We start from the raw sequence: 14,054 nt of genomic DNA on the forward strand, positions 1-14,054 counted from the left end.
CAACTTGCCGAGTGACAATGCTTGGCCATTTCATATATTACATAAGACATGTATAAGGAATATACATCATAAACATTATACTTAAGATGCTCCGTAGTTTCGAACTATCAAATAGCGCTGACCCAAAAATCCCATACCTATTGACTACTTCCTCACAAGTGATCAAACTCGATTTTGATCAATTTGAGTAGTTTGTAATGCTTCATTACCTTCCAAATTCGAATCTAATCTTTCTCTATCATCATTTAAATTTTTCAAAAACTTTGAAGGTGGTAATAAACTCCAAATAAATAAAGTTAAAATAACAGGTAAATATTCTAAAATACCAAATAAAAATTCATGAGTAGAAGCAAATCCAAAAAAACCTTGTCCAATTTCAGATAATCTAAATGTTGTTCTAATTAAAATTAATAAAGAAGTAATTAAAATTATATTTAAAAATAAACGTAATTGTTTTATATTTTTTATTTGAATTTGAATTAAATAATTTTTTAAATAATATGATTTATAAATTGAAAATATAAGTATACATAAAAAAATCGTAAATGAAAAACACTATTAATTTATTAAAAAAAAAAAAAAAAATTCGTGATTAGCTTAAATTATGAAATTTTATATATATATTGTATCATATTTAAGGCTTTTTTTATACTACTCACTTGAATTGATAAACCTGCTAATGATATATTATTGGCTTGTTGAGGAGTTACTTTAGAAGAATTACCTCTTACTTTTGCTGATTCTGATGATCCAATTAAAGCTGCTCCAACTACTTGAATAATAGCTATAATAATAGTAGTATAAAAACAAACATTTGATTAATATTGACTCTTGAAAGAGTAAGGAAAAACCCAGAAATTTAGACTAACTTGTAATCACATCAGCAGTAACGAAAACTATAATTAATTACAATAATCCTTCAAAAATTAGCTTTTATTCATATCTATTTGAGAGAGGGAGTATATATACTAACAAATCAAAACTTTTTTAGGAGAAATAATTAATAATTTTTCTGAACCTTTATATCCTCTTATAGCTAAAGAAAGAGATAAATAAATTGCAGCAGAAAATAAAACAGGTGCCTATTAAATGAAATAATAGTCATTTTCGTTCATTAGTTTTTTTTTTAAAAAATAATTTTTCAAGTTAAAAACATAAAAAGATAAAAAATGAAAGATGAAATTTGACATACAACAACAATTAAAAAATATTGAGCAACAAAACTTGAAATTACAAAAGGTCTTTTATGACTTGATAATCTAGCTGAATATCCACCAATTTCCATAAACTAGATATATAATAAGAATAAAAAATCGTTTAAGTCAATTATATTATCAATTAATTATTATAAAGGTTTTTTTTGAAAAAAAAAAAAAAGAGTACATTAACTTACAGATCCAATTAATAATAAAATATGAAACCATTTTGTTTTATTTTTATTTTTATTTTTATTTTTATTAAAAAAAATGTAAAATAATTGAAATGAAACTATTATAGTAAAAGTTAAAACTCCTATTATACCTAATGTTAAAGAAGGAATATATGAATAAATTATAATTGATGCTTCATCATCTTTTGGATTTGGATTTATTGGTCCTTTATATATTGTTCCTGACATCTTCTTGATTGCAAATTTCAAAAAGATGATTATTCATTCATATCTAAATCCATAAAGTTTTGATAGATGTCTGAACTGATTTGAGGTACCACACTGAATATAATGGTAGTTTGATGATAGAAGTGATTCCCAATTGGGCTGATGAAGTTAAATAATTATAGATCTAAGTCAAATTAGGAATCGCAAAATTAATAATATCGTCTTATGAAGAACCTAATACCTACTTCAAAGATGACTATTCAATTATGATTACGATACGTCACTTTTTTGCCAAGACACCGATAAAGTGACAACCAAGATTCACAGGCACGATCGTAGGATCCAATTCGGGTAGAATATGACAAGACCCTCTTCCGATTGTCAAAGCTCTTATGATGTTTTCCCGTATCTTGTAGAAGGGAGCATACGAGCTAGTACTGATGTACATGAATGAATAGCTACGAGAGAAGAATCAGTCTCTCTGTAATTCATTCGGATCCCTACTCATCGTATACCCTTATCATGATTGAAAATCCCCAAGGGCAAGCTTTCACAGCTTAACCGAACAGGCGGCACAACGGTCTGCGTGTGGTAGACACCAATATACGATCTTACTTTCCGTGTAACATCACAAGACGATTATAGATGTTGCATTATTACCCAGGTATCTGCCTCCCGAGAGAGTAAAACTATCTTAGAAGACCAGCTCTTCAACTTTCCATTTCCCAACTTTTTCTTCAGGTAGTCTCCCAGCACTCAGTGCATTATCCTTTTTACCACCTTTTCCTTTACCTCTCTTAGCTTCTATCTCCCTGATTTTAGCTTGTTCCCTTCTTGACAAAATCAATATGGATTCAACAGGACCTTGTAATTTCCTATACTGGTCTTGAGCTTCCATCAATGGAACCAAATTACTCTGAAGAGCTTCTAAAGCCGAATGGGACGGTTGATGATTCATAAATAATGGTAAATGCGAATCCAACAGTAAGTTTGAATAAGTTATAACCGATCCCAAAGTCGGTATATCTTCTTGCCCCTCTTCAGTTGAGATAGCTTCATCATCCCAGCCTTTCAGTACTGTTGCTCTTAGCAAGACATGTTTCTCTGCCCAATGGACGAGTTGCTCCAGGACCGATGTGGCGTCTTCGACTGACAGATTTTGACGTATGTCAAGTCTGAATGTAGGCGCTGGTGGTGTTTTCATGATAAGATTTAGTATATCCTCCAGATTAGGTACATTTTTGGCGTTTGCTTCCGTTGGGTTTAGAGAAGAAGCGATAAGTTTCACCAAGGTGGACGTTGGAATGGTACGGAAATTTTGCAGGCACGATAGAATATTATCCTGTTCCTCATGTTAGCTCGATATCCAAATGGTCAATCTGATACAAGCTTACCCAGTCGCCGCAAGGTAATAAACCATCTCCAACCAGACTTTCTTTCCACATTGAGTCATTCACCAAGCCCCCAGATACCATGCTTCGAATCACGCTCGAAGCGTAATGACCTTTCAACTTGCCGTCATTGTTCAGAGCCGAGGTGAAAATCGACTGAACGAGACTTCTGACAACTTCCTCTGGTATGACTCGATTATCGTCCAGGCGGTCATCTAGCAATTTTGCAGCGGAAATGTCATCCTTCTTGTTCAACAGGTCTTGGAACTTCTTAATCAGGTCGTCTTCCGTGGTGTTCGATGCACTTGGACTGTGTCTAGTGGAGCTCGCTGTAGCTAAGTATGTCTGCGTTTTCTCCTTGGTGCCTAACAACATTCCCATTCCAATCCCTTTAGTCGGTAGTACCAATTCAGTCGTATATATGACATTTCGTCCACCTTGGCCATCGCTATTGACATGATTCAAGACTAAACCAATCGTCAATATCCCATTCTTCCTGGATAAAATCGACAGATGGGTGATGGATCCTGTAGAAGTGAATGAGGAGACTTGGGTAAAGGAAAGAATGGCCGGTAAGGTTGATAAAGGAATAGTAAGAAGTAACGAGGGTGAAGGATGCGATGTGGGAAGTAATATGGTCGGTTTACCACTTGAAGGTAAGGACAGAAGGGCAGCTGTAGGCGATGGGTGACCGAGTCTAAGCGGTGATGACGATGTGGATAAGGAGGAGATTTCTCGAGTATGCAGGTTGTTTGATGAGTCTATCACTTGTTAGCTTGTTACGCCAAGAACAATAATAGGATACATGAGCTCACCCAGAGCAGTGATGACTCCCTCATCACTGATATCAGCGTATGAGAAGGAACCTTCGCCGATTTTGCCTTCCGTTATTTTATCTGCCCGCGGTATACTATCCATAACGAGCTGATGGATATACACCTCGCCTTGGGAACCTATCATTACGAGTCTCGCACTGTTCTCAGTCTTCGAAATGAGTTTTGAAGTGATAATGTCGATTGAAGCGGTCGACAGATCCACTTGATGGATTTGCAAACTTTCATCGAGGAAATGTAAAGCAGTGGGATTTGAGGTAATGATCAAATTGGACCACGCATTGGCTGTCAGATGATGTATCGCTTGTACAGATTTTCCGATCTGTAGAGAAATGTTTCTCAGCGCTCAAATGATGATCAGACACCTGAGATGACATACAGATATAATTTCTTTATCTCCTTCATCTCCCTTCCATATCCAAACTTCTTTACCGACACCAATCAAAGTTATCCTTTCTTTCTCTTCAATCAACTCATCATCTTCTTCTTCCCCTTCTTCATCGTCAAGATCTTCGTCCTCATCAACATCCATTACTTCTTGTATCTCTGTCGTATCTGCATTTGGTTTTTCCTTAGATACCGTTCTTGTAGTGGTTTTCCAATAACTTATGGGTATTGTCGAAAAGACCGTTGAAGGAGGCACAGTGAAAGAGGTTGTAGGTCTCAATGTATTCAACTACATAGTCGGAATATAAGCTTAAACTCTTTACCAGGCCGCGATTACATATCCCGTTCTCGAAAGGTTGCTTACATCATAAGTCCAAATACCATCTCCTTGAACAGCAGCAACAGCACTTCCTGAATCTCCATTCACAGGACCTAGAGTTACTGGCGGCAATTTTGAGCTTGAAGCGTGTGGTTGCGGGAATGTCGCTAGTTGCGTTGGTGTTGATATGGAAGCCATTTTGCTTATTTCCCTTGGGACTGACGGATGAAAGAATAAATATGAACTGATTTTTTGCATCAAATTCACGAGACAGAGCTTTCTGAAAAGCAAGATTACACAAATATTCCGCTTACGTAATTGAGAGGAAAGTGGAGGTCTCCGTGCTCTCTCCTAAGTTACCGCCTGTAAGCAGACAGACACAACTACAACAACAGTGAAAGTGAGATATGTGATGAATATGCATAACCCATGTATGGACCCCTTTCCCCTTTTGTGTAGCAGATGCAGAATATATAGAATTCTATTCACAGGGTCGAATAGTATGTTTCACTTGCAATGCCCATCAGCTACAAGCCTCTCTCAGCTTATAGTAGGTTGTACCCCAGCCGAGAGCTTCTCGATCAACCTCTCTTCCACCTTTTTCATGTAAACATCCGTGGTGACCCAGTCATCTCTAGTCATATCTTTGCCTTTCATAGCCAAAGCCAAATCTTTGGTCATAATTCCATCTTGATCAATGACTTCAACACAAGACTCCTCTAAAGATTTAGCAAACGCCTCTAATTCAGGTGTTCCATCTAATTTAGCTCGGAAAGCTAAACCCCTTGTCCAGGCGAAAATGGAGGCTACTGGATTGGTAGAGGTTTCTTGACCTTGTTGATATTGCCTGTAATGCCTCGTTACTGTCCCATGAGCTGCTTCGGATTCCATGGTCTTTCCGTCCGGAGTGATAAGTTCGGAAGTCATCATTCCCAATGAACCAAATCCTTGTGCAAGGATATCAGACTATATTGATCGCAAAATGTCAGATAGCCCTTTGTGTAACGGCAACATCACAGGACTTACCATTACATCTCCGTCGTAGTTCTTACAGGCCCAGACGAAACCGCCAGAGGATTTGATAGCTTGAGCAACCATATCATCTACCGAGGATACGAGGATCAGTCATTATTCTATCCCTCTAGCGGACGCAAACTCACCAATCAATCTATGCTCGTAGTAAATACCGAGACTTTCGAATTCGGATTTGTACGTCCTATGCCGATGAATTCAGCTGCAATCCTCCTTCAAATAATTTCGTAACCATGGCATAACTCACGACTCGTACACCTCCTCAAATATATCCTTGAATCTTCCATCATATTTTTTCAATATAGTGCTACAAAAAGAATCAGTGTTAGCCAATATATGTGAAGGCATACCGGGGTAACTTGCTTCTTAGTCGACATGAATAAAGTCATCTTCTTGCTCAAGGCCATCTTGAAACTTGCATGTGCAAATCCATATATGGAGTCCTCTGTGTTGTACATTGCTAGGGCGACTCCCTTGCCTTTGAAATCATAAACATTCATTTCTGTTGATTTACCTCCATCCGCTGGCGTGTAGGTAAGAGTGAGCTTTCCTGGACCTGGTGCAATGAAGTCTGTTGATCGGTACTATGGACAGATATGTCAATTCAAATCAATCCCTTAGAGAAGCTACCAGAAAGATTAAGAGGGAAGATTTTGTACTCACTTGATCACCAAAAGCATGTCTACCAATAACGATAGGTTTTGTCCACCCTGGAACTGGTTTGGGGATCTTTTCAAGGATGATAGGTTCTCTAAATACAGTTCCTCCAAGAATATTTCGGATCTGAGTACGATACATTTATCAGTTTAGTTACAGAATTTGACTCGACAGATCTGACTCACAGTACCGTTCGGACTCCTCCACATTTCCTTCAAGTTGAATTCCTTTACTCTGGCTTCATCAGGGGTAATAGTAGCGCATTTGACTCCCACAGAGTATTTCTTGATAGCTTCTGCTGAGTCAATTGTCACTTGATCGTTTGTCTAGTCATAATAGATTAGTCAGATTGGTCTGGCGAGATACATATTGTTCATATTACTCACAGCATCTCGATTCTCCACTCCTAAATCGTAGTACTTCAAATCCACATCAACATAAGGCAAGATAAGCTATGATGAGAATTAAATCATTAGTGCAGTTTCATAGTTGAGCGATATTATTACCGGTAACACTCACTTCTTCTCTAATTTTCTTCCAAATGATTCGTGTCATTTCATCACCATCAATCTCAACAACTGGATTTTTCACCTTTATCCTCTCAATACCAGCAGGTGTAGCGTATGCCCTCATTGCTTGTGACATACCGAAGGCAAGCGGTCGGGAATTTCGAAGTGCTGTTCGAGCGAGTAAGGGGGTTGAACGAAGTAAAGACTGAGGACCAGAAGTGGTTAGTGTAAGTGCCAGTATGAAAACCTTGCACAGAGCTACAGTGATGGGCTTGAAGCTCGTGATAGGAAATGATAAATGTAACTTGATTCGGTGTAATCGGAAAGACCAGTCCCCTGCACGTGATGACGGGAATTAGAAATCAACTCACCATGTCTGTTACCACTTTACACAAGGAATCAGGCAATTGGCAGTGTAGAGCTCTTCTCCAAAGCTAGCGTAGTCAGGATAGATGAGTGTCTGAGTTTACACCGAAAATAATTAGGAATTAGTATGTTACTGATGTTGCGGACCGGTATCTTTCTTTTTATCTTCTGAATGTTTAACTCGTATGTACCAAAATATCATTTCGGATCAGTACGGCCGATCGGCCGACCAATGATATCAACCCAAAAAGCCCGTCGCGGGTTTTATCACGATAAGAAGGATAAAATCGCTTATAACTACATTTTATGTTGCATCTTCGACTGAAATTACCGTGTGATTGCATTGAGCGTACTCATTCATATGTAATGTACACTCGTACACTGAGTAGGAGATAGCTATCCTACCACACTGCCACCCAAATCACCAATACTCCTCACCTCGTGTCGGGGGCATGGCTGTCCGACTGACCTACATGCTCACGAATTCTCATAGATCAGCTGATAACAGGTCGTGTCAATAGAAGCTCATGAAGTGCGACCAGTCTGATCATGGAGATGGCTTAGGGTTGTTTCCGATGTTCAGCACGTCGAACTACTTGACACGAACAGCTACGGTAGTGGAAAGAAGCCTAAATAGAATCGTAGAGGAACGACCTAGACAGCTCCAGAGAAGTAGCATTGAATTGCACAGTGTAAGCCTCATTGGGCCATCCGTCGATCCCCATACCAACAAGTCCTTGAATCATCAGACAATGCCGGAATGGGTTCTTACCGAGTGAGCAATCGAACGACCCCTACAGCATCAGGACTTGAATTTCCGACTTGACCGACAGGCAAAAGGCACTTTAGCCTATGCGAAGTCATCAGAGAAAACCCAAGTATACTATGTCGGGGCGCATATGGAAACGAACAACCTGGATGGATGCTTATCGGAGGACGAACGTTTAAAGGAACGTTCAAATAGCAAATCGTTGTACCCACTGATGAGCTCGACGCCGGGATATGGAGGAAGTACCAGAAAGAATGTGTAGACTTCGAGAACATCGTGCTCACTAGATTGGAACCTATCATTACTACTCAAGGCTGTTGGCGGGTCGAAAGGTTTGGCGAGACACGGACACTGTGCATATTCCATCTTCCAAGTCGATATTGCGATCACTGTGTCAAATGGACCGGACCCTCCCCTAAAATGTATGAGAATGTCACAATATGTCATCGCGAAAACGACCTGCGATACTCGATAACAATGGATCAAACGGATGTTACTGATTTAACGCCACTTGTAGCACCGTTTTGAGCGGGACCAAAGTGAATGTTTCTGATGTAGGGGTTTCTGTGTTAGGAGAATTTCAAATCGTTCTTTTGCTAAAGACGTGATTTGCATGGCATCTCGAAATGTCTCTCTTGGTAGTTTGGACCTTAACTCTCCACGGTGCTTCGACAAATTGATTCCACACATCAAAGACGCTAAATTATAAAACCCAAAAGTCAGCTGACTTATGATCGTCACAAGATCGACGTTCGGAGTATCGGTCTTTCGTTCACTTTAGCCTTCGGTCTCGATCACTTTTAGCTTTGAGCATTATGTTCTGCTGTGCCCCCCCTCCCCCTCCTTCCAAACAGCTATAAAATACTGGGACAAGATAACGCTAAATGACAACTAGCTTGTCTGTAAAACGAGGAAACATAAAATACTTGGCTCCATGGGGAGTCCATATAAATGAAGGCTTGGTCAGCAGATCAATTTTACCTAATTTGCAAACGTCATTTTTCTACACATACAAGCTGGTTCCGCTTTCTTTGATGCATGAGTTGATCCCGATTGCTCAAGTAAGGAAAGTAAAAATACTTTTTGGTCAGCCGACCTAGATTTGGGACCTAAATTGAAAATGAAAAGCTTTTCGGCGCTTCAATGCGGGAGAGAAATTTGGAAACCCGGAGACCCCTTTCCCCGAGGATAGCACATTTGAGTTCTGGTTCCTTGGATAAAATCTTTTCCCACAGGGTGGGGAAATGCAAGAGTATTAAGCGAATTTTCATGCTTAGCTTCCATTCCTGCGGCCAAATCTCCGCGGCGCATCTAATAACGTTCCTACTTTTTTTCATCGCGGAGCGCTTGTTCTCGTGCTTCAAAAAATCCAATCAAACCTTCAATATTACATTCACCCCTCTCAGTGATTGGAGCAGAACATCATCACGCGACGTATCATCTTCCAGAAAGTCTGATATGCTTGTCAAGAGGTCTAGAACTAGCATCTTCCTCCTAACTTGCACCTGAATCTAGGTTATCATAGTTTACCAAATGAACTCAATCCGAAGCGAAGTAAGGAACAGACGCCGTCGAAGTCTCGTCTTTGATTGTTTTTATTTTTATCGCATCTTATATGATTTAGGCGAATACGAACAGAAAGAAATTTGTCAACAAGTCTCACGCTCTCTTACGAAAGTACCTTGCCTGGAGGTATATCAGACGAGCAAGTTAGTAATCCCATAACAGATTAAGCGGTATTGATTTCACTCACCGCCGGCAGGTTCGGCTAGAATAGCCGGATTACCCTGAATGCAAAAGAAAGCACACGGCGCCATTTACGAATTAACTTGGGATTTTTAGCCTTAAAATAATTAAGCCCATGGAGAAAACGTAAAGTAATAAAATAATCACTTCATAATGCATAATCCGGGTAAAATCGCTTGGCAAAAACGCCGTCATCATCGGTCAAAGGGATCAAACCAGGAAGAAACAATCGACTTGTTTAGACTTTTTAGTGCAATTATCCCCTTTTTCCCGATTAGGGGGTTCAACTGGAGCCTAGATGAACCCCCCCGTCGATACTCAAGCCCCGATGGTAAAACATATATAGCTCCACTACTAGTTCGTTTTGATCATGTTGTGCCCCCCATATTCTTTCTTATTACTTTGTTTTTAACTCGTCCATCAACCAATTATATTAGTTTCTCTATAATCAAATACACAAACCAATTATGGCTGAAAAAGCAAAGGCTCAAGAAGCTCATCTTGAGAATCGAGACAACTATGTCCATGATGAAAAAAGTGCTGCAGCCATCCATGTCATCCATAACCCTCTTAGGGTGAGTAATCGATCGGAGATTATGCCTCCTAAACATGAACGCCAAGCTGATTCTCTTTTATTCTTTACTTGTAGCGTGAAAGCCCAGAACAAGTGGTAGCTGATGCACAAGCATTTGCCAATAACCATAATCTTGGCGAATACGCTGATCTCTTTGGAAGAGCAGCTTTAGTTGCCAGAGATCAAAAGCATTTCCAAAGTGTTCCTAGTCTCCTTCCAGAGGAGATCGCCGCTCTCCAATATGAGAGGGATCACAAATGGCATGGTCCATTTATGCTTTGGTATTCAATCTCTCTATGTGCTATTGGTGCCGCCACCCAAGGTGCGTCAATTCGATTCTCCCTTCCCTGTACCATAGCTGATAGTCAAACAATTGATATAGGTTGGGATCAAACCGGTTCTAATGGTGCAAATTTATCTTTCCCTGCCGAATTCGGTATCACTGGTGAAGGTGCGAATGAATGGAAAGTCGGAGCGGTGAACGCTATCATCTTCTTGACTGCTGGTCTCATGTGAGTTTAATTATACATCATGTCGTTGAAAGATTTCATGCCTGATTCAATGCATTCGCAGTGGCGCTTTCATTACCGATCCTCTTAACCATTATTTGGGTCGACGAGGTGAAATTTTCCTAACTGCTGCTTGTCTCACTGCTACTCCTATCGCTTCCGGCTTCACTCACTCATGGCAAGCTCTGTTCGCTGTACGATTCGTCATGGGTATCGGGATCGGTGCCAAGAATGCTACCGTCCCTATTTTCTCAGCAGAACTTGCTCCCGCAAGAGTTAGAGGTGCTTTGTGAGTCACTATCAGTTGTCATGCTGTATGGTACTTGGCTAACATAGTGGGTACGTAGAACAATGTTCTGGCAATTATGGGTAGTAGCTGGTATTTTCCTTGGTTTCTGCGCAAACGTCATTGTCAAAGATACCGGAAGGATCGCATGGAGATTACAACTTGGTTCGGCATTCATCCCCGCATTCATCTTAATGCTCGGTATTTGGTTCACACCTGAATCACCTCGTTGGTTGATGAAGCACAAGAAATATGACAAAGCTTTCCAATCTTTCCTTCGACTTCGAGCTCATCCCATCATCGCCGCTAGAGACTACTATTACTCTTACATCATTTACACTGAAGAGCAAGTCGCATACCCCGGATCAAATTACTTCTCTAGAATGAGAGATTGTTTTACTGTACCTAGAATCAGAAGAGCCAATTATGGTGCTTCAACTGTCATGTTGGCTCAACAAATGTGCGGTATCAACATTATCTCTTTCTACTCTTCGACCATCTTCACAGATGTAGGTTACACCGACGTTCAAGCCCTCTACGCCTCCTTAGGATACGGTGCCATTCAAGTAGTATTCACTATTCCAACATTATTCATGATTGACACTATCGGAAGAAGAAGATTATGTCTTATCACTTTCCCTTTGATGTGTATCTTCCTTTTGGCTGCTGGTTTATCCTTACTCAAGACTACTGGATCTCAAGGTGCAAGAATCGGTCCTGTCGTTTTATTCGTTTATCTTTTCACCATTATGTATTCTCTTGGTGAAGGTCCTGTCGCTTTCCAATACTCTGCGGAAGTTTTCCCAACCATCCAAAGAGAACAAGGTATGGCCTTTGTGGTATTCATCAATAACTTCTTCGCTGGTGTTTTAAGTATCACTTTCCCAAGAATGAGATCAGTAATGACCAATACCGGTGCTTGTGAGTTTAATTTTCTTCTACTTACATTGTTTCATTGATGAGAAAGTCGCTTACCAATTCTTTTGACTCGTTATTATAGTCGGTTTCTACGCTGGTTTGAATTTGATCGCATGGTTCATGATCTTCTGCTTCGTCAGAGAAACCAAACAACTTACACTTGAAGAACTTGATCAAGTATTCTCAGTACCAACTGCTGAATTTATTAGTTACGAAGCTAAAGTATCTTCACCTTGGTTCTGGAAGAGATACTTCTTCTTCCAAAAACATTTACCCAAACCACCTTCTATTATCGCCTCGGCTGATACAGATTATTCTCCAAAATACTCTGAAGCTCCTCCTAGAACTGCTCCTGTCTCTTCGGCTTAGATGAATTTAACTGTAGTGGCTAGAGTAACGTGATTGGTAGTATCTACAGGTAAAGGATGAATTTTCATACAATTCGTTATTATCGTAGTTTAGACTTTTCTGCGTGTATCTATACACATAGAAAGTGGAATATATATAAGTATCTTTAATAATCTAATTTAGTGATCAATCTTCATGTATTGCATACGGATCAATAGTACCGTGCATTTCTACCTGAACCAAGAAATTCTGGATGATCCCCCCATTTTCAAATTTAAGGTCTACAATGCAGGCAGTCTCGGAAAAGCATGAAGATTGCATACAGTTCATTATGAATTACACAATTATCTAAAGTCAAAAAGATTTCTATTCTATTGTATACAACCAAAACGTTATGAAGGGTGACCTTCTGGCGGCTGGTAAATCAGCTATGTCCGGATAATGACTGAATAAATCGAGTAGCTGACTGGGTGATGCACAGGCTTTATGCTCCAGTTATTTTGTCAATCGTACTATAGGAGACCAGTGCCAGAGCTTCTGTGGAGAGCTATGAAGACCAACGAATCAAACTCCAGTACCGAGATTTTTTAGTCGTGCATATAAAAGTCTTCTGAATAAGCCAAAGGTATAAAGGATCAAGCCAAAGCTTGTTCTGCAGTTATTGACACTAAATCCGTATCAAACAATTCGATGAACTGTTCAAGTGGTCGAGGTCGATATCGATCAGCTATGACCTTTAAAAAACAGTCTTGCTTCGACAAATAAGGAAAGGTACTTGATTGACATACCTGCTCATTCAATATTCTAACTTTCATACCTGCATATCTCCTATATTCTTCTAATATACTACTCAATGCCCATCTTTGTAATTTTCTATAACATCCTACTACTGTACCTGTACGATGTCTACCCATATTACAACAAACTAAAGTTGGAAATGTTGAAGGTCTAAGTAATAGAGTTAGAGATTGAATGATAAGTGGTTCAGGTGGTGGAGGAAGTGGTGGTAAATGATCTATTGGGAAAAGAATACTATTAGCGAGTGGTCTTACTTACGAAAGACAATTGAGGAATTTTATGACTTTACATTGTCCTGAAATAGGTACTACTCCGCTATCTGTATATGGTGGTGGAAAATGTGGATTTAACGAAACTTGAGGTGCAAGATTATGTAGTTTTATACCTTGTGAATCAAGGAATGATAATCTGGAAAAGAGAGTAATTAATAATTAGATTAATTATGATCATTGAATTTACTTTTGATTGGAACTAACAATATTTCGGAAGGTTCTTCAGCTCCTACCCAAATTATTGTTTTCAAATTAAGTTTCTCCAAGAATGAAAAATTCAGTTCGGAAGGTTGAGCAGATCTGTAAAACCCTATTATACCCCTTCAGCCAACTATATTTGTAGAATCAGAGTGAAATAAAGCCTACCATCCTCAACCAAGCCGAAGTTCATGGGAGGAACGATTTTCGCCATTGTGCAATGCGACCGAGACGATTGAATCTCAAACAGTCTTCCAAGTTTGAGAGAGCAAAAGGTGTCTTGCATGCTCTTTAAGTATCAGCAGCTCGATGAGCGGTTCTCGTCTATGCTATTCACATATACGTTTGTTGTCATTGATAATAAAGGTGTCGTCACGTGATGATCAACCAAATCAGCGGAATCAAAATTTCGGATTGAGCACCCTAACAGCAATAAATAGAATGAGGAGCAAGATATCTGTCAAGGAAGATCTAAATTTTAAAGGAGTTGACCGCATCTCGTAGTTGCCCCACTAAGGCATGAGGCGAGCTTTGCTGAAGTACAA

General features: G+C 39.5%; 5 protein-coding genes across 5 annotated transcripts; 1 reads left to right on the forward strand and 4 right to left on the reverse strand.

The window, feature by feature from the left end:
* Nucleotides 1-162: 162 nt before the first annotated feature.
* I206_103247 (uncharacterized protein) lies at nt 163-1,618 on the reverse strand (the record flags this gene model as incomplete). The annotated part of the gene is made up of 6 exons (XM_019153515.1): nt 163-555; nt 660-784; nt 870-896; nt 974-1,082; nt 1,193-1,288; nt 1,394-1,618. The coding sequence occupies 6 exons, from the start codon at nt 1,616-1,618 to the stop codon at nt 163-165; spliced, it is 975 nt and encodes a 324-aa protein (XP_019013676.1).
* A 673-nt stretch (nt 1,619-2,291) lies between these two features.
* Nucleotides 2,292-4,725, reverse strand: I206_103248 (uncharacterized protein; the record flags this gene model as incomplete). The annotated part of the gene is made up of 5 exons (XM_019153514.1): nt 2,292-2,939; nt 2,992-3,749; nt 3,804-4,143; nt 4,201-4,497; nt 4,573-4,725. 5 exons carry the CDS (start codon nt 4,723-4,725, stop codon nt 2,292-2,294), a joined length of 2,196 nt encoding a protein of 731 aa, XP_019013675.1.
* A 342-nt stretch (nt 4,726-5,067) lies between these two features.
* I206_103249 (isocitrate dehydrogenase [NADP], mitochondrial) lies at nt 5,068-6,861 on the reverse strand (the record flags this gene model as incomplete). Its single annotated transcript, XM_070202706.1, has 9 exons — nt 5,068-5,493; nt 5,554-5,630; nt 5,688-5,743; nt 5,807-5,866; nt 5,923-6,143; nt 6,223-6,342; nt 6,402-6,542; nt 6,603-6,668; nt 6,736-6,861. The coding sequence occupies 9 exons, from the start codon at nt 6,859-6,861 to the stop codon at nt 5,068-5,070; spliced, it is 1,293 nt and encodes a 430-aa protein (XP_070058807.1).
* A 3,212-nt stretch (nt 6,862-10,073) lies between these two features.
* I206_103250 (uncharacterized protein) lies at nt 10,074-12,262 on the forward strand (the record flags this gene model as incomplete). The annotated part of the gene is made up of 6 exons (XM_019153512.1): nt 10,074-10,181; nt 10,256-10,502; nt 10,563-10,692; nt 10,754-10,978; nt 11,037-11,896; nt 11,976-12,262. The coding sequence occupies 6 exons, from the start codon at nt 10,074-10,076 to the stop codon at nt 12,260-12,262; spliced, it is 1,857 nt and encodes a 618-aa protein (XP_019013673.1).
* Nucleotides 12,263-12,876: 614 nt separating this feature from the next.
* On the reverse strand, nt 12,877-13,723 carry I206_103251 (uncharacterized protein; the record flags this gene model as incomplete). Its single annotated transcript, XM_070202707.1, has 5 exons — nt 12,877-12,936; nt 13,030-13,256; nt 13,329-13,447; nt 13,516-13,621; nt 13,678-13,723. 5 exons carry the CDS (start codon nt 13,721-13,723, stop codon nt 12,877-12,879), a joined length of 558 nt encoding a protein of 185 aa, XP_070058808.1.
* Between the last annotated feature and the right edge of the window lie 331 nt (nt 13,724-14,054).

Source organism: Kwoniella pini, chromosome 4 (genome assembly GCF_000512605.2).
Source record: "Kwoniella pini CBS 10737 chromosome 4, complete sequence".
NCBI lineage: Eukaryota > Fungi > Basidiomycota > Tremellomycetes > Tremellales > Cryptococcaceae > Kwoniella > Kwoniella pini.